The 23520-nt window shown below is 41.6% G+C and overlaps 4 protein-coding genes and 1 long non-coding RNA gene across 5 annotated transcripts in view; 2 read left to right on the top strand and 3 right to left on the bottom strand.

Annotated features, from left to right (window-relative positions):
- LOC6627418 (UPF0585 protein CG18661) overlaps nucleotides 1-8008 on the bottom strand; it is a 67345-nt gene extending 59337 nt beyond the window's left edge. Inside the window, exon 1 of the transcript XR_011416777.1 lies at nucleotides 7919-8008. The gene's annotated coding sequence lies outside the window, so the exon portion shown is untranslated. The remainder of the gene's footprint in view (nucleotides 1-7918) is intronic.
- A 5012-nt stretch (nucleotides 8009-13020) lies between these two features.
- Nucleotides 13021-15440, bottom strand: LOC6627391 (uncharacterized). Its single transcript, XM_002051045.4, has 2 exons — nucleotides 14920-15440; nucleotides 13021-14827 (listed from the first exon to the last, which is right to left on the bottom strand). Exons 1-2 carry the CDS (start codon nucleotides 15375-15377, stop codon nucleotides 13321-13323), a joined length of 1965 nt encoding a protein of 654 aa, XP_002051081.1. The 5' UTR covers nucleotides 15378-15440; the 3' UTR covers nucleotides 13021-13320.
- Nucleotides 15088-15979, top strand: LOC116651424 (uncharacterized). Its single transcript, XR_004304428.2, has 2 exons — nucleotides 15088-15220; nucleotides 15466-15979. It is a non-coding gene; the product is annotated as an uncharacterized lncRNA (long non-coding RNA).
- An 18-nt stretch (nucleotides 15980-15997) lies between these two features.
- Nucleotides 15998-18265, top strand: LOC6627390 (uncharacterized). Its single transcript, XM_032437732.2, has 2 exons — nucleotides 15998-16653; nucleotides 16733-18265. Exons 1-2 carry the CDS (start codon nucleotides 16175-16177, stop codon nucleotides 18225-18227), a joined length of 1974 nt encoding a protein of 657 aa, XP_032293623.1. The 5' UTR covers nucleotides 15998-16174; the 3' UTR covers nucleotides 18228-18265.
- Nucleotides 18266-19176: 911 nt separating this feature from the next.
- LOC6627389 (uncharacterized) lies at nucleotides 19177-21719 on the bottom strand. The gene is made up of 3 exons (XM_032437840.2): nucleotides 20994-21719; nucleotides 20627-20930; nucleotides 19177-20573 (listed from the first exon to the last, which is right to left on the bottom strand). The coding sequence occupies exons 1-3, from the start codon at nucleotides 21452-21454 to the stop codon at nucleotides 19320-19322; spliced, it is 2019 nt and encodes a 672-aa protein (XP_032293731.1). The 5' UTR covers nucleotides 21455-21719; the 3' UTR covers nucleotides 19177-19319.
- Nucleotides 21720-23520: the final 1801 nt, after the last annotated feature.

The following is a 23520-nucleotide window of genomic DNA, read 5'->3' on the forward strand; positions in this document are numbered from 1 at the left end:
ATACACCTTAATAACTCGTAAGTGCCTTCACTTCACGGTTTCAATACAATTGAAGGTAGCATTACGAATAGCAAAAAGCTTAGAGTGAAAGAAAAACAAACTAATATAAAACTTAATTTAAAAGAACACCTTAAAATCTATAATGAATAAATAAAAGGAACGACCAAATGTAGATTTTTAAATCTGTGCAAAATACCTAGACCGTATCTGCATTTCATATTTAATACCCTTCAAACTTAATTCCTTTGCTTTGATTGCAAGTTTTGTTTTTTTTTTTTTTGTTTAAATGTCAAACCAGAAATCCATATAAAGGAAATAAATTAGTGGTAAATATAGATCTTTAAATATACTATTTGATTTCTTTTAAAAGTAAGCAACAAATATTTGCACTCAATTTGTATTTATAGTTTTTTGTATAACATTAACATATGTATTTCCGTTTTTAAAATAGTTTTGATACAAATATTTGTTTTATTTAAAGCTTATTGCATTGCTTTTATTTATAATTTATAATTTTCCAATTTATTTAGAGCACCGAACAGCGCCAAGTAGCGCTTTCAGGCAGGAAAATCTCTGGCCCCTTGCGATGTAATATTGGCTGACATGGTTTAGCTTCATTGAACATGTTGTTATTGCTCTTGTATTGCTCTTTGTATTTTAACATAAGCCGATTTGAGAATGGGACATGAAACTTCGGATCAGTCTTGATACGATTCTGTCCCCTCATCATTTCCAATGGTCTATTCATAGTTATGGCCGCTGCAGTTTTATATTTAGATGTTATTTTAATATCATTTCTGGAATCAAACATCAATCGAGTCTTTAATGCGCCCACGTTCTGCTTATTAGCTGCGAATGGTGGAGCCAATCGACTGTCAGAATTTCGAAAGTAAGATTTATACGAATCCGGCTGGAAGTGTAGTTCAGACTGAGCCTCAGTTTTTAGTTCGTAGTCAGGCTGATTCGAATTTCGAACAACTTGGCGCTTGGAGTTGCCCTTAGGCATCTGCATTGGAGTCTTTAGAATTTTTGGTAATGATACAGGCTTTACCTCCTTCCATTGTCGGATAACGTCGTAAATATCACGATTTTGCATTGGCCCCTTTAAAATTGTGGGAGATGATATTGGCGTTTCCCGCTTTGCAGGCAGTCGAAGGCCTGAATTGTGGCAGTAAGATTCATACGAAGTTTGAATTACTGTCGACTGCTCGTTTACTGTTTCCATTGGTTGATCCTTTGGCATATTTTTGCATTGGGACTTGCCTATTTCAGCCATCCGGGTTGAAGTTTTTTGAAGATTTGGGCTTGACATTGGCTTACCCCGCTTGTTTGCTTCGAATAGAGAAGCTAATCGAAAACCTGAGTTCTGGCAGTAGGATTTATAGGCTTCCGGATAGACCTGTAGCAAACGCCGAGCTTCAGTTTGTACTATGGCATCAGGCTGCTCGTCGATTGTCTTTAATTGCATATTTTTGCACTGGATCTTGCCTATTTTATCCGACTGGTTTGCAGTTTGCGTAAGATTTGGGTATGATATTGGCTTTCCCTGCTTGATTGCATCGAAAAGGGAAGCCAAGCGAAAGCCCGAATTCTGACAATAGTATTTATATGCCTCCGACTGGAGCTGTAGTAAACGCTGAGCCTCGGCTTGTAATATGGCATCGGGCTGCTCGTTGGCCGTATGCTTTTGCATATTTTTGTACATGGACTTGGCCTTTTTAACTTTCTGGTTAGAGTGTTGTTTTATATCGTCGTCAGATTCAAGTTTTTGCTTTTTGACTGCTAAAAACTTCCTTTTTGTTTGAGTAGCTCGTGAACGCTTCAGTGCTTTGGGCTTGGCAATGAATGATATGCCGGAACCTATTTCCTTGTCCAGTTCATTGGTAAGTTTAACGGTAACCTTTATTTTTAATTTCGAGTCCTGAGTGTCCATGTTGTCTTCTTCAGAAGACCCTTTGGTCTGTGAACGGTTCAAAACCGAAAAAATTTTATTTTTAGCATTATTTTTCTTATTATTTTTGAATGAGAATTTTCGCGTTTTTACAATTTTCATATTGTCACTTTTAATGAATTAAATAAGTTGTTAAGAGAAACGTTTACTGCGAAATCACTGCAATTAATGAAAACTGTCGCAGCTTTATCGCTGCCATAGGACAGACATATCACAATTAAATGACACAAAAAAGTGTTGGTCAATGTCGATAACAACGGTGAAGTTATCGAAAAGTCAGTGCAGAAAAACGTCAATTGCTTGGACACGAATAGATGGTTGGATTATTCTGAATATAATAATTTTTATTTTGCCACAAAGTACACATACAAATTTAATAAGCTAACCAACGGATTTAAAGTGTCGCTAAAGTCGTTAACTTCATATTTTTCCAGTTGTCCATAAAACCATCTAATTTTGCTTTGGGATAGCAAAAGCAGAACTTTTTCGCAATTTTATCGTCAATGCATTCTGCATATTTCCGGTAACTATTCAATCGACTTATATCCGGTACATGTAAATCCTCTATGGTCTTCAGTTCGCGATTATAACGAATCGTGGTCTGAAATTTGCCGACTTCAGGATAGGTGCGGAAACGCAACCGATAAGTGACAATTGATCCATACATTGTCTCTTTGCCATTTTCCTCGAACAGCACCTTCTTTTCCGCATATTCCATATCCTGGAGCAAAATACGCTGACATAAATGATTGTGGTTATGTACCAGCATCCAGCGATTGATATGATATACAATTTGCTTTCCAATTAAATACATATCCCCGTTTAGTGGTTGCTTTATGAACTCGTTGCAAGTGCACCAATGTTCTCCAATGCAAGCATCCTCACAGCTGCGCTCCTCTGGCAAAGGATGAAGCAGTGACTGGCTGCTGGGACAACTGGCCAGAGGTGGTAGATCCGCTCGAGTCGAGGCGTTAAGTCGGAGAATGTGCCTCAGCGTATTATGCAGATCAAAGTTTGAGCTCAAGCGATTGCGATTCATATACAAAGCCTCAGCATAGTTGGGATATGTGTTACGGAACCAGGGTGGCAAGTATATGTGCAACATAGGTAAACGCTCTTCCAGAAAATGATCCGACAATTCTAAAAGATCGCCAAATCGTGCACCATGATCGCTCATAAGTATAACGATGGACTTCTCAAACAGCTTATGTTGCTTCAAGTGATACAGGTAATCCACGAATTTCCCATCCAAGCTTGAGGCGGCAAAGTAAAAGTCATGAGTAAATGTACAGCTCCAAAAAAAGCCAAACATTGGCTGGTCCAGTTCCTCCGCAAAACGTGAAGTAAACTGTAGACAAAAGTCGTTCACATACGAGATGCTCAGCCGACGCCCAATACAGTATTGATAACCAAACCTTTGATATATGTTCATAGAGCGACTAATGCCTATTAGAAAGGGGCGTAGGTAATAATCGACTGGTTTCTGAATGAAGCCGGGAAAACCCATTTCAAATAAACCTTCATCTATGGTATCTTCCCCCAGAGCTGTTGCATAGCCAGCGCTTTTGTAATCTTTCCAAATCAAAGGCAACTGGTCCAAACAGCCTTCAGAGTGCATATCACAAACATTACTTAATTCATTCAACTTGTGACCCGTCAGCACAGGCATCAAGTTAAGTAAAGTGCTGTCCTCAATCTTGTTATAGCCCTCCATTTCAAACCAGCCTTCTTGCCTTACGAATTTCGCCGTCTCCGGCATTGTCCGCTGAAAGTTCATGCGCGACATGCTATCCAATCCGAGGATTATAACGCTGGGCTGGCGTTCCAGTGGATGGGTTTCTATTCGTGCGCTCTTCTTGTTTGCATGGACCAAGGCGAATGCATCCCGTTGCAGAATCCTTGTAGCATTGCTTGCATCATGACACTCGGCAATAATTCCGCGTACGTGTTGCGGCAGCGTGCATTGCTGATCAAAGTAGACAGGCCGATGTACCCTAAATGGAGTGAATTACCCAATTGTAGAAATTATGCTGATTATGCCAAGTTAAAGATTCAAGTGGCTTACTGGCTGTCGTGTTCCTGATTTTCCTTGAAGCTCCCGGTTACCTCACGATAGTTGCACCGATAACTGGCTACGCGGAGATTCAGTTTTCTCATAACCTCCCTATTGACATGCAAATTGTACTGATTCGTGTCACGGTTGTAGTTCAGAGAAAAGAGATCCGACGTATTCGTGCAGACCTTCAGTTTGGTTGGATTATATACCTCCATTACCTCCCGCGAGAAGGGATCGGCATAGGGCATCTTGCATTTTGTACTGTTCACAAAATATCGTGATGGTTTTGTCTCTTTTCTTGGACTTCGCTCGAATTCAAAATTGTTTAATACATCCTCAGCAACATTGTCATCGGGTGATTCCGTTTTTGTTTCCTGTTGATTTGCGGCAATTCGAGCTGCCATTTTGCCTCTTTGGACCATTTCGCGCAATTGCTTTTCTCTTGCAATAAAGTCTGCCTTTAGCCAGCCCGGAGTCATCTCCTTTGATACGGGTGGAAAAGACTCGAAACTATTTTTAGGATCATCCTTTTTATCTCTATGACTTAGCCAAATAAATATCAATAAAACTCCAAAGAATATGATTAGGTATTTGCGTATTAATATCATCGTTTTACGTCTTGGCATTCCCTTAAAACTAATTTTTTAATGTTTTTGATTTTAGCCGGTATTGTTGAGTAATATTTGATACATTGCTGAGACTAGTCGATCACTAGTTGAGCCGTGTCTTAATTATAAATGCCAAGAGTTCTTTGTTCATATGAAACAATTTGGACTTTGCTGCCATTCTTCATATAAATATGATTTGCTTGGGAATATTAAGCCGTTTGCACTCACCGAAAGACCTTGGAAGATGAGTTCTTTACCAAGCTGAAGCACTAGTCTGGAAAATTTGTAGCATGTTTTGCTTTCAAAACTTTTTGGGAACGTTTTTCAAAATTGTAAAAACATCTACCCGCCTTCAGATAAAGTCACAGTTCAAGATTGTGAGAGCCAGTATCTGATATTCGTCTGAAATTGTACAACCAATTATCAGAGCCCACTAAATTAAGTAAAAGCTAATTACCAGAGCTGTACTTACTAAAATATTGAACATGTATTTGATTGACTTTTCGGAAATCTACAAAAAGCTTTTTGTTTTAAGCCTGACTCGGACTATATTTTCTGGATAAGTCGAATCGATGTAACATTTTAAAACTATAGTGAGAACTCGTTATTTAAGAATTGGAAGGCTGAAAACAGATTATAACTTTGATAAGTTAAATAGAAACGGTCGGATAGCTAAATCTTATATAGCTTCCACTTGGAAGATATGTTCAACGAGTAATTTTCCAGCTCATGGGGTTCACTCTGCTAGAATGTGAACTCCTCCCAAAAATAAGTCTACAGTTTTGTTTTATATGCAAATTTTATTTCAACTTGGAGTCCCTCGGTCGTTGATATCAATCACATCATATAAAGACTTTAGACGTGCTTTTAAACAAGCGCAAAACATCTTGGCGGTGCGATCAGAAACGCAAAACGACTCATTCCGATAGGAATTCAAACGTGTTATAAATTCCTCGCGTACCTGCACTTTACCTTCCCAGTCTGTCAAAAACGTTGCACGAAACAAGCCCCCATTTGGCTGGGTGGTGAACTTGATGCGGTATGTCTGAAGTCTATTGGACGGCATCACATCATTTCCATTTTCATCAAAGTTCTGCTTGCGTTCAGCTCTTTGTAATTTCGCGAGCTTCAAACGATAACACTTTTTTTCATAATTATTCCTACTCAGATACATGTTTATACGATAGACAACTATCCTGGCCCAGTAATTCAGCAAATGGCTGCAAGGAACTTGTGTATACGAGTCACAGGTGCACCAGTGCTCGGGTATGGAAGCATCCTCGCAGCTGCGGTTGACGGGCAAAATTTGAAGTAGCGATTGACATTTTAGGCAAGGTGACTCCAATAATAAGCCAGGATCCGCCTGCTGGAGAAAGTTCTTTACGGTCAAATGCAAATCTACGGTGGAACTCAAACGACGCCGATTCACGTCAAGAGCATGCGCGACCTCTGGATACTGCTGCCGATACCAAGGAGGCAAATAAATGTGAAGCATAGGCAATCGCTCTTCCAAAAAGCTAGATGACAGCTCCATCAAATGTCCCTGGCGTTGGCCATGATCACTAAACAATATGACAATTGCTTTTTCGAACAAGCGATGCTTCTTGAAAAGCTCAAGGTAACGCACAAAATCCTTGTCCACACTTGCCGCGCCGCTAAAGTCATCATGACTAAAGCTATTTGACCAAAATATACCAAAGACTGGTTTTGGCGTCTCGTCGACAAAACGCTGTATCAGCTGAAGACAATAGTCGAACACGTACCGGAAACTTTGCCTGCGGCCCAAACAGTAGTCGTAACCATAGTGCTGTACCGTAACCAATAACTGCTGGATGACCATTAGAAAAGGGCGTAGATAGTAATCCACAGGCTGTCGAATGAATCCTGGCAATATATAGTGAAAAGTATCAATGCTGGGCGTGTCCTCAGCATAGGCAGTCAGATAGCCAGCATTTCGAAAATTATTCCAGAGGTAGGTAAACGAGTCGAAACAGCCTGGCTTTTGCACATCGCATTTGGATCGCCACTGACGCGATGTTAGACCCGTCAACAGAGCAAGCATATTGGGTAATGTATTATCGCCAATCTTGTTAAAGCCAAGCATCTCATACCAGCCCGGCTGACGCACAAACTGGGCTGTGCGCGGCATTGTCCTCTGGAAGTTCATCTGTGACATGGAATCAATACCCAGCATTATTACGCTAGGATGGGTCCGACTGCGTGCTTCGTCGCGTTTCTCGTCTCGATCGGTTTGGTACTGAATAAAGGAAAATGCGTTGCGCTGTATAATTCGCGATCTGTTGCGGTACTCAAAACACTCTACTATGATACCTTGAATGTGATGAGGTACGGCCCAATCTTGTTCAAAATATCTGGGCCCAAAATTCCTAAAAGTGAAATGGTTACATAAACATTAATGAAGCCCTTTAACTAACTACAATAACTGGTTGATATTCAAACAGTCGTAAAACGTGTTGTAAATCAATTGATAAACACACCAGGTAAGGGAATCATTCGGTCCACGCATTATCTCAAAGTAGGCACAGCTAAAGTCAGACTTTAAATTCGGTAATATTTTCATTGACACAAGTTCGTTAACGTGTACGATATATTGCCTCTTCTGTCTATCAAATCGAACGGTTAATAAGTCTGGCTGATTCGTACATTCCTTAAATTTGGGCGTCTTAAAAATGCTCATGACTTCTTTGGAAAATGGATCGACTCGTGGTATTTTGCATTTGTGATCAAACACACAGAAATCTTTGATTCGGGTAGGAGCTTTATTGGCCTCTTTGCGCATCGTGAATTTCATATTGAATCGGGTTGAATGTATTGACGTGGATTGTGTTCTTTTCTCATCTCCATCATTCGTACCACGCTTAACAGATATAAAAATGAATATAAGTAAAAAAGCGACAAGAGCAAGTTTTCCATTTTTGAGGGCTAGGCGACGAAACATTGTTGTAGTTATGAATTTCTCGAATTTGTGAAACAAACGCGAAGGCCTACTTCATAATAAAAACAATATAACGAATTAATAAATTAGTAAAATGTTAATACATATATCAGGGGAAATTTTTCTTAATTTAAAGTTGTTATTCCTTTGAATAAAAAACAATTCAATAATAAGTTCAACTTGTTTATGCCTTACTTTGTTTATTTGAATTTGCATTTATATTAGAGTAAAATAGGTTGAAGTTCAGCTTTGGACATATTCAAATATGATTCGATTTTACAACTAAACCTTTTACTTTTTCATTTTCTAATTGTTTGTTTAAAATTTAAGTTTCAATGTGCACTTACGTTTGTGTTTCTCTGGAGATCGGACGTGAAAATTGCAGTCTCGTGTGTGTGTGCGCGTTAGTGCACCGCTGGCAGCAGGCATAAACCAAGAAAGTGACAGTGACACTGTATAAAGCCCGCCCCAGGGCAATCCACACAAATCCCGCTTATAGTGGGTAAACTATACGCAACTGCTGCCTCTGGCAGCCGGAGTGTTATACAAATTAACAATATTTTAACAAAAAAATTACCGCGTGCAGTGCGTGAGAACAAGTTCTTGCAAAACTTAAGCTGCGCTCAGCTGATCGCAACTCAAGTGCGTGTGTGTGTGCGCGAGTGCAGCAAAGCTTTCGCGAGAGAGCTTTCAGCTTGCAGCTGCACTGATAGTGCTGGCAAAACAGTCACTGCAGTGACAGTGCTGACACTAAAGTCACAATTTGTGATCAATCACTTGTTACAAAAATACGGGTTATTTTTGTAATTAAGTGTAAAAAACTTGTTTTGTTTTTATTTTTTATTCTTTTTTCTCCCTGTGGGGAAAAAATTATAACAAAGTAAAGAACAATGGCTACAAACAACCGACCCCAAAACAACGAAGAAATTCATTCGCCAATCTACCCGCTGCCGAACAGCTCAATTATATCCCCTACAAATATAGCCGCTAATGTCGATCGCCTCGACGGAAGCAGGCCACTGGAAGATTTTTACCAATATTACAACAACGTGCTCGCCAGTAGTGCAAACCGGAACGGCGCCTCCACCTCGCTGTCAGCCGGTACCCAGCAATGCTCGACTTGGCAACCGCAACAGCACGGCACTGTCAGCACAACGACAGCAACAACCACCACAACCACAGCGTCATCCAGCAGCGGCTGCAGGACATCTGCCTCAACAGGCACAAGCCGCGCCGCTTTAGAGCCCATCGGGACCCGCCCCAAAGCCGCCAATCCGACCTTGCAGTCCACCCCTTATGGCACCCAGGCAGCTGGTTCTTGTGTCACAAACCCCCCTCTGCCTCCCATAAAGAACGCAGGTGCTACGCCAGCCTTCGAAGAGCCACTGGTAGATTGGCAAACGGTTTCCGCAAAAAAACGGCGTGGGACTACATTATTATCCGAAGGCGTAAAAAAAGGGAAGCAACTAAATAACCGCAACACCAGCCGCGCTGGAGCTAAGCCCGCAACTCCCAGTACCGCTTCGGCAATTAGCAACAGATATGCCTCCCTTGAGCCTCAGGAAGACGCCTCTGTAATCGATGACGGCGAGATGGACACTGCCGACGAAGCGCCTCCAGTCACAGACCAACAACAATCAGCGAAAAAGATCTCCAAACCCAGGCCGATAACAGTCCCTGGAGTCAGCGATATTGTCGCAATGGAGCGAACCATAGATCAGGCAGTGGGCGCAGACGCCTATGAATTCAAGGTCTCTCCCTCTGGCTATCTAAGAATTTACGCCAAAGATGCCGACACCCACAGAGCAATTGTCCGCAAGCTCACTGAAGTGAGAGTGCAATTTACCCACTTCTGCCTAAAGGAAGACAGACCATACCGCGTTGTGGTTAAAAATCTGGCCGCTTCCACTCCCAGAAGCCAGATTGAAGCTGCCTTTACATCGCACGGCCATATTGTGACGAACCTTTACAACCCGGGCGCCAGACAGCCAACAAGTGATGCAGACTCCACCAACGACTTTCCAAGTCGCAACTTCTGGTTTGTCGATCTCAAGCAGTCTCTTAACAACAGGGAAGCGCTGCGGCTCAACAAGGTTGGCCGCCAACGGGTCACTATTGAGCTTCCGAGGAAGAACAATAGTATAAGGCAGTGTTTCCGCTGCTTCGAGTTCGACCACACCAAAAACTACTGTCTCAAACAGCCCAAGTGTGGTAGGTGCGGTCAGTCCCATTGGACAAACTCCGAGCAGTGCCAGGCCAAAACAGTGGCAGACCTGCGATGCTCCAACTGCGAGGGAAACCATGCTGCTTCCTATAAAGGATGCAAAAGCTATCAGGTGAGACTAAATGCCAGGCAGCCGGCCATCAATGTCTCCCCTCCTACACGATATAGCCATCCTCAAAATACACGAAGAACCACTCAGCAGTTCGTACCTTCCCGAATTGTGCAACAGGGCCTGTCGTATGCTGATGCGCTACGGCCAGGCCATCATGTACAAGTCCGCCAACCCCCAGCGCGCACTCTTCAGCCCACCGTCAATCCAATGCAGCTCCAACAACCACTGCAAGGGCCTCAGGAGCAAGACGCTTCCCTTGGAGGCATCCTTCAAAACCTCCAGCAGTCCATTGCAGCACTGAATGCCGCAGTTGCAACCATTCTGGTTAGCATTAAAGAGCTAAAGGATGCGCAAGGTTCCCCGCAGCTTAGATTCCCAAAAAGCCGCAAATAATGGCTACCCAGTTACGTCTCGGATCGTGGAACGCTCGTGGCATCCTCCAAAATGCTAACGAGCTCAAGCTTTTTCTGAAAAAGCATGATGTAGACATCATGCTCATCTCAGAAACACATCTGCACACAAACTTGTACCTAACAATGGAGGGGTACGTCTGCTACCGTGCGGATCACCCTACAGGACGAGCCAGAGGTGGTGCTGTAGTGCTGGCAAAGCAGGATTTAGCACACTACCATCTACACACAGTGACCTCCAGCGACACACAGCTGGCTGCTATCATGGTGGAGACTCCCTTGGGCGAAATCCTCGTTGCGGCAGCATACCTACCACCAAACATCCCCTGGAACCGAGCGGAATTTGATTCCCTGTTTGGCCAGCTTGGCCCCAAATTCATCGTTGGAGGCGACTTCAACGCTAAGCACAGACTGTGGGGAAACTACAGAGCTGACAGCAGAGGCACTGCGCTCCATGAGGCGCTCACTCCCTGCTCAGCCCAGGTACTGGCCACCGGTAGACCTACCCACTTTCCGTACAACCGGCAAAGTACGCCTTCCTGTATCGACTTTTTTATATTCAAGGGCATCCCCAACAGCGTACTATCGGTTCGCGAAGAGTATGATCTATCTTCCGACCATCTGCCACTCCTCACAACGATCAACACGGCTGCACAAAGGATCCCAAAAAAGCGCAGGCTTGTCCTCCCTGGGTCGAACATCCAACGATTTAAGGCCGAACTAAATAGCTTGATCAACCTAAACACGCAGATTCTGTCAGTTGAGGACGTCGACGCTGCAGTACAAACCCTGTTGGACCAAGTACATGCCGCAGCCGCCAACGCTGCGCCCGCACATATCTACTCAGCCCCTACAAGCCAGCGGCCAAGGACGTTTTCCCCCATATTGGAAGGTCTTCTCGCCCTAAAAAAGCGACTGAGGAGGGAGTATGTCCGTACCCAGGACCCCACGATTGACAGGATCTATCGTCGTATTGCTAACAGGGTCAGGAAGGAGCTGATTATCTCGAAAAGAAATGCCACAGACACCATGCTGGAGGAAGCAACGGCAGACGAGAGCTCCAAATTCGCGCTGTGGAAACTTAGCAGTCGATACAAGCGGCAAGCTGCGCCAAAGTTCCCCGTTCGACTTCCCGATGACACCTGGGCCAGATCACCAATGGACAGAGCCGAAGCCTTTGCCTGCAACTTGGAGGAGCGCTTCAAGCCGTTTGAGACCGCATCGCATGCAAGGATACAGCGAGTCGCGCAAATCCTGGAGGCGCCACTCCAAATGTCACTCCCTGTATCGCCAATCACCTTCCAAGAAGTAGAGCAGGAGATGAAGAGATTAAAAAGCAGCAAAGCCCCTGGGGAAGATCGGTTGGACAACCAGACAATCAAGCTACTGCCATACAAGGCGGTGCTTTTTCTCGTCGCCATTTTTAATGCAGCTCTTCGGCTAGGTTACTTTCCAGTGGCTTGGAAGAAGGCACATATAATCATGTTGCACAAGAGCGGAAAGCCCCCTAATCAACTGGGATCCTATCGCCCCATCAGCCTCCTGCCTGCCTTTGGTAAGATTCTGGAAAGGTGCATCCTCAGAAGGGTCCTGGATACCCCGGAAATAAAACGCTTGATCCCGAAGTTCCAGTTTGGGTTTCGACTCAAACACGGTACCCCTGAGCAACTACATCGGGTCACAAATTATATTTTGGACGGCTTTCACAGGAAAGAGTATGTGGTGGCAGCATACCTTGACATCCAAGAAGCCTTCGACCGGGTGTGGCACGCAGGACTCCTCTCTAAGATAAAGGACAAATTGAATCCGCAGCTATTTAGCACCATTGCGAGCTTCCTAACTGAGAGAACCTTTCAAGTGGTGCAGGATGGAGTAGCCTCTCAAACCAAACGCATAAAAGCGGGCGTTCCACAAGGCAGCGTCTTGGGTCCCACGCTATATAGCCTGTTTACACATGACATGCCCACAGCAAATGCAAGCAGACGGAATGATCGGCAGGACCTTCTGGTGGCCACGTTTGCTGACGACACGGCAATCCTTGCAAAAAACAAATGTGTGTACGTGGCAACTGACCTCTTGCAGGAATACCTCAAGCGATTTGAAAACTGGGCTTGTAGATGGAACATCGCAGTGAACCCTGGAAAGTGCGCCACGGTTACCCACACTCTACGCAAGGACTCATGCCCCGGACTTTTTCTTCATGGTGAGCTTCTAGAGCAATATCGTCAACACAAGTACCTAGGTGTCACTCTCGACAGACGACTTACATTTAGTAAGCACGTCTCTGCAGTAACGAGCAACATCAAATCTAAGATAAGGCGAATGAGCTGGCTCCTCAACTCCAAAAACAAACTCTCGCTCCGAAACAAGGTCCTAATCTACAAGGTAATCCTTGCCCCAGTGTGGCGTTACGGGCTTCAAGTTTACGGTATAGCTGCAAAAACACACCTGAACAAAATTCGCATCATTCAGGCCAAAACCCTGCGCAAAATAACTGGAGCCGAATGGTATATTCGCACACGCGACATCGCCAAGGACCTCAAGGTTCCAATGGTGGGCGACATAGTCAACAGGCAAGCAGCGAGCTACTCAACAAAGCTCCACAACCATCCAAACATCCTGGCGAGGAGCCTGCTAAGGAGGCGAAGAAGAAGGCGACTGAAGAGGACCTACCCAACCGACCTAATCGATCGTTATGTATAGGTGACAAGCTTCGTTAATTACACCAAAATATGTTTCTGTAATCTGTTAACCTAATTGTATAACTAATTGTAAAACCACAATCATCGCTAAGCTAAGTAATTATGTCACTCTGATAAAAGTTGCTAACATAGAGTAACAGGATACCAGATTTCTTAATAAACAAAATATAAAAAAAAAAAAAAAAAAAAAAAAAAAAAAGTTTCAATGTTTCTCGTTTTGCAAATCCGTTGGCCACTTAGAGATAATATGTGTATCCTTTTTTGCACACACATTTTTCTTTTTTCTTAAATGCTTAAATTTTCAGCTCGATGGTCTGCATATGCAAAACTCCTTGGCTCTGGGTGAAGTCACGCAATAAGAGTCATTTCGATAGACATTCAAACGTTCTATCAGCTCCTCACGTACTCTCACGATATTAGCGTTCAGATTGGTAAAAACTGTTGCGCGAAACGCACCTTTTGGTCGAGTTGTAAGTCTCAAGCGATACGAATAAAATCCATCATCTGACTTCACCTCGTTACCTTTAGCATCCAAGTACTGCTTGCGATACGCTCTTAACAAATTCCTAAGCTCCAACCGGTAGCACTGCCCGTCATAATTATTCATCCTCAGATATTGTCTAATGCGATATACAACCAACTTGGCCATTGCTTTCACCGCAACGCTCTTTGGCACTCTGGTATGCGGCTCGCAGCTGCAACAATGACTTGGAATTGCGGCATCGTTGCAACTTCGATTGACGGGCAGAATCTCAAATAATGTCTTACATGATGCGCATGGTAGCTGATAGGAAATGCCAGGTTGCACCTGCAGGAGCAGTTTCTTAATGGTCAAATGCAAGTCTACGGTGGAGCTCAACCGACGACGATTCACGTCAAGTGCCTTGCCGACCTTTGGATACTGCTTTCGATACCAGGGAGGTAAATAAATGTGCAGCATAGGCAATCGCTCTTCCAAAAAGCTAGATGACAGCTCCATCAGGGGTCCCTTGTGTTGTCCATGCAAGCTGAACAGAATGACAACTGCTCTTTCGAATAGGCCATGCTCCTTGAACTGCTCAAGGTAAGTCACAAAATCTTTATCCACATTTGCCGCTCCACTAAAATCGTCGTTACTAAAACTTTTCGTCCAGAAGATACCAAAGAAGGGCTTTGGTGTCTCGTGTACAAAACGCTGAACCAGCTGAAGACAATAGTCAAAAACGTACCGGAAACTCTGTTTGCGGCCCAAACAGTAGTCATATTTAAGGCGTCTGAACTTTGTCATGATCTTCTCGAATGCTTTCATTATAGGATTCAGATAATAATCCACTGGCCGTCGAGTAAAATTAAAAGTGGCAATGTCCTCGGCATAGGCTGTCAAGTAACCGGAATTGTGAAAATGATTCCAGAGGAATGCGATTGCGTCCAGGCAGCCCGGCTTTCTTATATTGCAAAATGACAGCCACTGTTGCGATGATCGACCCGTTAATAAAATTATGAAATTTTGGAATATATTATCGCCAATCGTGTTATAGCCAAGCATCTCATACCAGCCCGGCTGACGCACAAAGTGTGCTGTGAGCGGCATTGTCCTCTGGAAGTTCATCTGCGACATGGAATCAATACCCAGCATTATTACGCTAGGAAAGGTCCGACTACGTTCTTTATCGTTCTTCTCGTTGCAATTGAGTGGATACTGGACAAAGGAAAATGCGTCGCGTTGTAGCACTCGTGATCTGTTGCGCAACTCAAAACATTCCACTACAATACCCTGAACGTGACGAGGTACAATCCAATCCCGTTGGGAAAAAATGGATCTCTTGTGCCTAGAAGTGAAATGGTCAGCATAAGTTTTGAAATGAACGAAACTGCTAGCTGGTGCTGTAACAACCTTCAATTGGGACAATTTTATACGCACCAGGAAAGGGAATCATCTGGTCCTCGGATTATCTCATGAAAAACACAGCCATAGTCGGAAATATTTGGAAACAGCTGAACGAACAGAGACTCATTGAATTTTACTATATATTGCTTCTCTTTCAGGTCATATCGTACGGTAAATAAATCGGGCTGATTTGTACATTTCTTAAATTTGGGAGGCTTAAAAATATTCATGACATCCTCGGAAAATGGATCAAGTCGTGGAATTTTACATTTATGGTCGAAAACCCAGAAATAGTTGTTTGACGAAGAAATTTTATCGGGCTTATTGCTAATCGGTGAGTGCACACTAAATAAACTTGAGCGATTTTGAGAGGGTTGTGTACTTTCCTCAACTACAACAACGTTCGCATCACGATTTACAAATATGCAAATAAATAAAAGAACAACGATGGCAATTATAAGTTTACCATTATTATTCAATAGGCGAAACATTGTTGTAGCTTATGGATTTGTTTTGTGTGAGATTTAATTGAAAGCCTTCTATTTAATTTTAAGCAAATTTTATTTATTTCATAATTAGGCACATCATTTGGATATGGTTATGGAAAGTACGCTCCCGTTCGATTGATTCTGCTTAGGTTCCTTGGGGCATATCTGAACATATTTATTCATAGACTATGGAAACTGATCATCTTTTAAGCCCCTTCATTATTTTGTTCATAGTAAGCAATACAAGATGCCTTGGTTGATACCTCGCGTGATGTAATGGATATCTATAAACCAATCATGCAGAAGGTTACGACTGAGATACGACTTGAGCACAATGCACTAGTCTGTAACCTTCAGGATATTTTCACCTCTCATTAATGCATTCCCAATTGATGCTATCTGTATGTGGCTTTGTTATCCTTACCACTTGAATCTTATCATGAGAAACAGGCGAGAAAAATATTAGGTGAACTTAAGTGAAAGCTTTCGTAAATTATAAGTATTTATTCCATTACATTGTCAGTGTTAGGTTAAGGTAATTTTATTTGAAGTGAGGTGCATTGTCTCGAATTGTCTTGAATTATTAAAATTGTGCTATGAATTAATTTACATGTTTTCCTTAGTCCAGCGAAAGGGTTAATTTCAGAATCGCCATGATGGACGCAACTCGGTTTGAAAATTTTGCCGTAGTTCACAATAATGTTGATTTAAGTAATTAAATTTACCCGCTTGATAAATAACCTAGTAGGCTCTCTATCAAACCTTTGAATCAACAAACTTTAACACATCTAACTACGACAATGTATCGCTGCCTGGGTAGCAATAAGGGAAAGGTAGTACTTGCCATCTTTTTACTTCTATGCATATTTATATTTGTCAACCGGCATACAAATGATGCAGTGGAACATTCAAGCATAGTTAATAAAAAAGCCCTGACCAAGCCGAAATTGTTAAGCACACTCAATGGACAATTTACGACACGCAGATCAGCTTTTAAAACAGAGAGCAGCTCAAACATGGATTTCAATGTTTTTGATCACAAATGCAAAATACCACGACCTAATCCATTTTCCGAAGACGTTATGAGCATTTTTGAGCCGCCCAAATTTAAGGAATGTGCAGATCAGCCCGATTTATACACAGTTCGATATGATCTGAAGGAGAAGCAATATATCTTACAATACAATGAGTCTCTGTTCGTTGAGCTCGTTCCAAATATTTCCGACTATGGCTGTGCTTCTCACGGGCTACTTCGAGCTCCAGATGATTCCCTTACCTGGTGTGTATTGAATTGTCCCCTTGTTGGGGCATAAGCGAAATCGTTTTCAATTTAAGACATGCTGTCGTTTCGATTTTAGGAACATAATAACCCCATTTTCCTGCCATGATTGGATCGTACCTCGTCACGTTCAGGGTATTGTAGTGGAATGTTTTGAGTTGCGCAACAGATCACGAGTCCTACAACGCGACGCATTTTCTTTTGTCCAGTATCCACTCAATTGCAACGAGAAGAGCGACGAAGAACGCAGTCTGACCTATCCTAGTGTTATAATGCTGGGCATTGATTCCATGTCGCAGATGAACTTCCAGAGGACAATGCCGCTCACAGCACACTTTGTGCGTCAGCCGGGCTGGTATGAGATGCTTGGCCATAACACTATAAGTGATGGTACCTTCACCAATATGATAACTCTTTTGACGGGCAGCTTGCCGCAAGAGTGGAAACATTATTGCGATATAAAGAAGCCGGGCTGTCTAGACGCACTCACTTACCTCTGGAATCATTATCATAATGCTGGCTATCAGACAGCCTATGCCGAGGACACTCCCACCTTTGTTCTGACACGACAGCCGGTGGATTATTATCTAAATCCTATAATGAAAGCATTCGAGAAGATCATGACAAACTTCAGACGCCTTAAATATGACTACTGTTTGGGCCGCAAACAGAGTTTTCGGTACGTTTTTGACTATTGTCTTCAGCTGGTTCAGCGTTTTGTACACGAGACACCAAAGCCCTTCTTTGGAATCTTCTGGACGAAAAGTTTTAGTAATGACGATTTTAGTGGAGCGGCAAATGTGGATAAAGATTTTGTGACTTACCTTGAGCATTTCAAGGAGCATGGCTTATTCGAAAGAGCAGTTGTCATTCTATTCAGCCTACATGGTCAACACAAGGGACCCCTGATGGAGCTGTCATCTAGCTTTTTGGAAGAGCGGTTGCCTATGCTGCACATTTATTTACCTCCCTGGTATCGAAAGCAGTATCCAAAGGTCGGCAAGGCACTTGACGTGAATCGTCGTCGGTTGAGCTCCACCGTAGACTTGCATTTAACCATTAAAGAGCTGCTCCTGCAGGTACGCCCGTCCTTGCGCTTTGAGAAAACCTGCCAGGACTGTAAGTCGTTACTTGACGTCATTCCAGATAAGCGCTCTTGTAAGGATGCCTGGATACAGGATCACTGGTGCAGCTGTGAGCCGTATACCCAACAACCAATTACTGAATCAATTGAAATATTGGCAAAGACAATTGTTTACCGCATAAATCAATTTATATATAGTAATAATTACACCATGCTGTGTTATCGTTTGGAGCTTAAAAGTGTGCTTAGAGCCGAATGCAAGATAAACTTTGATTTTAATGGACTTCAGGTGCCGCCACCCGATGAAATGGAAAGGTATCGGATTCAGTTCACTACTCGACCAAGAGGCAAATTTCGTGGAATAGTTTTAAGTAACGTGCAAGCTAATGTCGTGGAAATGCCAGAGACGCACATAAGCCGCTTAGAGCCCCATGGGCGTTGTGTGCAAGAACCCTTAGCCGCAAAATATTGCGTTTGCCGACCTTCATAATAATGTTCATCAATAAAGTCAATTATTATACCCTTGCAGATGGTATTATAATTTTGACATAAAATGTGTAACGCATAGAAGGAGACTGAAGTTGGTGTAAATGACATCAGTTTGCAATTTAGAAGGAAAAGCATCGTTTACCAAGGAAGTAAATTCAAGCAGATTGATCGTAATGACCGATTCTTTGAGAATTCATGTTGAACTGATTTGCAGAAATGCTGCAAAATCGATGTGACTAGGTATTTCTTCGAATAACTTAGGGTTAGCGGATAGTTTTCAATGCCCCTGTGTTTTTTTTTTTAATAAAAATATAAAATTTACTCGGGGAGAGATATTTGATATATGGTTAGTGATATTACCCAGAACTATATTTGCTATGCAATTTGCTTTGCTAGCTTTGGGTAATATAATTTGCTGCGCTTAATTTGATTAAATTTTTGTCGTCCGTGCCCTTTTAAACTAGGCAAATATCAATGAGACTTCCTTATAGCTTCGGCAAATTAAATGTTAGAAAATTGTCTCTATTGTTAAAGATTCTCGGAAATATAATATTTCCGTTCTTTTTGGGCGTACTATCTTGTTCTATCTTGTTCGAACATTGGTATCAAAAACAATCATGTTTTTTGATAACAATTTTGTAGTAGTAGCTAGCAACAATAGAGAATAAAATTTTTAATTTTATCGAGATTTTTAACATTGATACACATTGAAACTCTGTGAGATATCAGTAAAAATTAGTTAACGGTGACCTGCCGCCAAAACGAAACTAAAAAAAATATATAAATGTTTTTAAAGTTTTTAGAGTCAATAAGGTATCTGTGTAATGAATTTATGCAAATGATGGTAACAATTAAAGTAAGACATGTCCAAGGAGCATAGACCGGGTCTTTGGCAGATTCCACCCGCAACAGTGGAAAATTGGCGGAACACGGTAGTATACTTTTTTAAGATTTTATTTTTTATAGATCTTTAAATTCATTTGAGATGTGTTTTAAATTTTAATTTGGTGGGAATATTCTGTTTAATATTTGAAACAGAAAACTGTTCCGACTAGTTCTCTACATGTATCAATATAATTATAATAAAAACTGGCTAGGCCTTGATATCACTAAAGCATATACAATACAATTTGGCGATTTTATCACTAATACAAGTAGAATCCTCCTTATAGGAATTCGTACGACTGATACTCTCCACATTCACGTCTACAGCTTCTGTTTTATTGTTGAAGACAACCGTGGCCTCAAAATCGGCGCTGTTCTGTATCACCTTAAACTTGGTGCGATAAACGGCGATTTCGAGTTCGGGTAAATCATCCTCCCAACTGACGTCTACGCTCATTTTAATTTCCGTTCGGTGTATATAATGTAATGTTAGATTGCTGCATAAATGGCTGAGGTTCTTGTGCACAAAGTACTCGTTCATGCGATCTATAACACGTGGCGCAATTCGTTTAGTCCAATGGAGTTGATCGATATTTCGATACGGATGGCAGGTGCACCAATGCTCCGCGATGCCCGCCTCCGGACAGGTGCGATTTTCAGCGATTGGATAGAACAGAGATTGACAGGTGGGGCAATCATAGGATCTCGGCAGAGCCGGACCATCCGGAGTGCCGCCAATCTCGATGATATGCTTTAGAGTGTTGTGCAGATCAAAATTGGAGCTCAGGCGATGTTGGTTCAAGGCCAGGGCTTCAGTAAACTGCGGATACTGTTGTCGGAACCAGGGAGGCAAATAGATAAACATCATGGGCAGGCGTTCCTCCAAATAACCCTCGGCTAAACTCAATAAACTGCCATAGCGTACACCATGATCGGCAAAGAATATCATAATTGTATGCTCCATGGAGCCATCCTTTTCGTAGTTGATCAAATCACCCAGAACCTTATGCTGCATGGCCGAGGGCATAAAGTAATCATCGTGACTGAAGTGATTCGTCCAGAACATGCCCCAAATGGGTCTCTCTTCCACATAGCGCTGCATGAACTGTCTGCCGTAATCATAGATATAACTATTGGCCAACCGGCGGCCATAGCAATAGGTCATGCGGCAACCAGGACAATTATAGTTATCCGCCTCGCACTCGAGAGCGCGCAGAAATGGACGAAAATAGTAATCGGTTGGTTTTTTGGTAAAGCCCGGCTTTAGGTAACTAAACGTATTCGATGGGCTCTCATCCTCTGCATAAGCAGTCAAATAGCTAGCATTACTGAAGTACTTCCAGATCATGGGAATCTCATCGAGGCAGCCACTTTTGTCCGTATCGCAGACATGCTCTTTGGCCTTCTCCGGCGAATAGCCACTCAGTATGGCAAATATATTGGGAAATGAATTGTCGCCCACCTGTAAGTTGAGCAGTTCAGCAGTTTGAGACTAGAAACATTTGAGTATACTACCTTATTGTAGCCCTGCATTTCGTACCAGCCGGGTCCCTGTAGATGCTTATAAACCAAGGGCATAGTGCGACGGAGATTAATTCGGGATAATGTATCGATGCCATACATTATAACACTTGGTTTGCGTGGATGTGTCTTATTAGATGGTTTAGTAGCATTCATATTCGGCCGATATTGTATGAACATATAGGCATCCTTTTGCAGCTTGACGGGCGGTATCTCGGCCGTCTCGCACTGCAGCATCAGGCCCTCAACGTGAAGTGGCACTACATGGTCCTGAGAGAAATATTTGCTTGGCTTGAGCCTGTGCGAACACAAAGGGAATACTTTGTAAGGAAGCTCTGGGCTAACATCTGCATAAATTTACATGTCATAGGTTTCCGTCTTTTCGCCATGCTGTATCTCACGATAGAAACAATTGAACTCCTGTTCACTCGAGTTGAGCAGCTTCTTAGCCACGGGTTCATTGATATGCAAAACATAACGCTGTCGATTGACATCGTAGAGAGCCGAAACTAGTTCACTTTCGTTAGAACAAGGTATAAACTTGCGCGGCGTATAGATTTTTAAGGCCTCCGCCGAAAGTGGATTTATATAGGGTATCGCGCACTGTGAGGTATGCACAAAATACTTTGGTACCTCAATTTTGGGCAAACTATTAGCCAAATTATGTGTTGGAATTGCACTAATCACTTCAGTTTTACCACGCATTGTTGGTTCGATTTCAATATTTTTATACGGTGCATATAGCATGAAAATAATGATAAGGACTAGACAAAAGAAGAACCATTTGAAGAGCAAGTGCCCGGTGGCAATACGAGCACCCATGGTGTGCTAATAAACGCGAACCAAACTCAACTAAACGCCAATTTCGAGGAGTAGCCGTCGTCGTCTTTAACATTCTGACATATTGGTTTGACTTTATCAGCATACAACCATGGGTTCCCTTTAGCGCGTGCTTCATGTCTGAACATACTACACAAGATTCTGCACCTGAGCAACATTTTCTTAGTAATTTAGTAAGGCCAATTACTCAAATTATAATGGTACCACCTCAACAAATTATGGGCCGTCGAACATGTCATTTTTAAGGTGTGATAACTTAAGAATTGTTTAAAAATAAAAATTAACTAAAATATTTAAATTTCATTTATTTATTGGCAACAACAGAACTTAACTAAATTCCCGAAACGAAACCAACTCTATTAAATGTCTTCTAATTGTTATTTAAGTTAAGTGTAATTACAATTTTTACAAATTGTGTAAAAGTAAAACCTTTTTTAACCGTGGAACTAACTAAACAACTTAACAGTTCGTGCTTGCCGCTTTGTAATATACGTGTTCTTTACATGATTCGAAAGTCACACATGCCCAAATTTAAATACACTAACTCGTTTACTTAATTTGCAATCTGCTTTTTGTAAAAATGTCGTATGCTTTATTATAAAGTCACGAGCGTACGAAATTGAAATAGGTTTTTTAACGATTCCAAATTGTTTCAAATTTAAATAAAAGAACAAAATGGTAGAGTATCAGGTTTACGTTGAAATGAAAGATAAGCACATTTTGTGGCAACGCGGCAAATATTTTATACAGGCATATACCGACTTGTTTTTGGCAGTTATGTTCAGATAGGAAGAACATCCAGCACATGGCAACTTACGCAGAAGTCGATCTTGTACAACAACTTTATACTTTTAGGAAGAACATAACTAAACGCTATCTGCGGCTTATAAACTATTAAATACCCTTGCAAACTCGCTGAGTGCTGAGTTTGGTCAAGATAAAGTTTAATTTTTCTTTAAAATGTAGCGGTTTGATCTGCTATAAATATATATTTATCTAAACTAATGGTGTCGAAGATGCCTCCTTCCATGCATAGTACATTCCATATGAAAATTATAATAACTCTATAAAGGCATAAACAAAACACGCGTTAAGAGTACCGAACTTGAGCTTCGGTACATGAGCAATTTCTGTAACATAGATAAGAGTTTCGAACGATGTAAGAGCATTCGCAAATTTAAAAATGTACATTAACTGATTCAGCTTGAAAGACAATTAAATACCAAGTTAGAGTACACTAATCGGGAGTGCCCGACTATAGAGTTGCTTCCTTTTGCCTGTTACACAAAATTATGATACCCTTTTTCCACTTTACAAGAGATTTATGGCATCTTCCATCCCATAGAGGTATCAAATATATTTAAGATATGAACTAACATCCAATTCGCCACCATATTATATAGAACTTTCCCTCTGAAGTGCTTCAGGAATTTATCCTTAACCTACGATAGTCGATGCATCTATAATCTTTTTATAAATTAATAAGCATTAGCGGGAAAATTTGCATACTTTTGGGCTGAACAACAACAATAATTTTGATGAGATTTTTTTATTAATATTGGCCCAAGCTTTTGTGAGGAAATATGTCTGTGAAATGCATATATTTTTTACATAATGCAATTTCAACTACATAAGAACAAAATTCAGTATGGTTTTATAAAAAAAAACCCAAATATTTAAATTAAAAATTAATGTATAACAAAAATTAATGGCACATTTATTCATTTTTAAGCTGGTACATAGTAAACATAGAAAAATGTAATAAAAGCTTATATTATGCCTATATTATTCACAGACTGTAGGTGATACAAAAAGATATGGCTATATGAATCTTGGATTGATATCATTAATACGATAAGACTTAAATAAAGATAACATAAGCTGGCGCTTCTCCTACTGCAAAGAAATCTTATCTATAAACTGTCTGTTGTGATGGAAAATATTTGTAAATTTACTTAAGATTGATTGTTTAATGCTTAAAACATTCTTTAAAACAATGTTAGGTGGATAGTTATTTAATCAGGAATATTGACTAGTAGAAAGAGCCA

The sequence above is a fragment of the Drosophila virilis genome, chromosome 4 (assembly GCF_030788295.1).
Source record: "Drosophila virilis strain 15010-1051.87 chromosome 4, Dvir_AGI_RSII-ME, whole genome shotgun sequence".
In the NCBI taxonomy this organism is placed as follows: Eukaryota; Metazoa; Arthropoda; class Insecta; order Diptera; family Drosophilidae; genus Drosophila; species Drosophila virilis.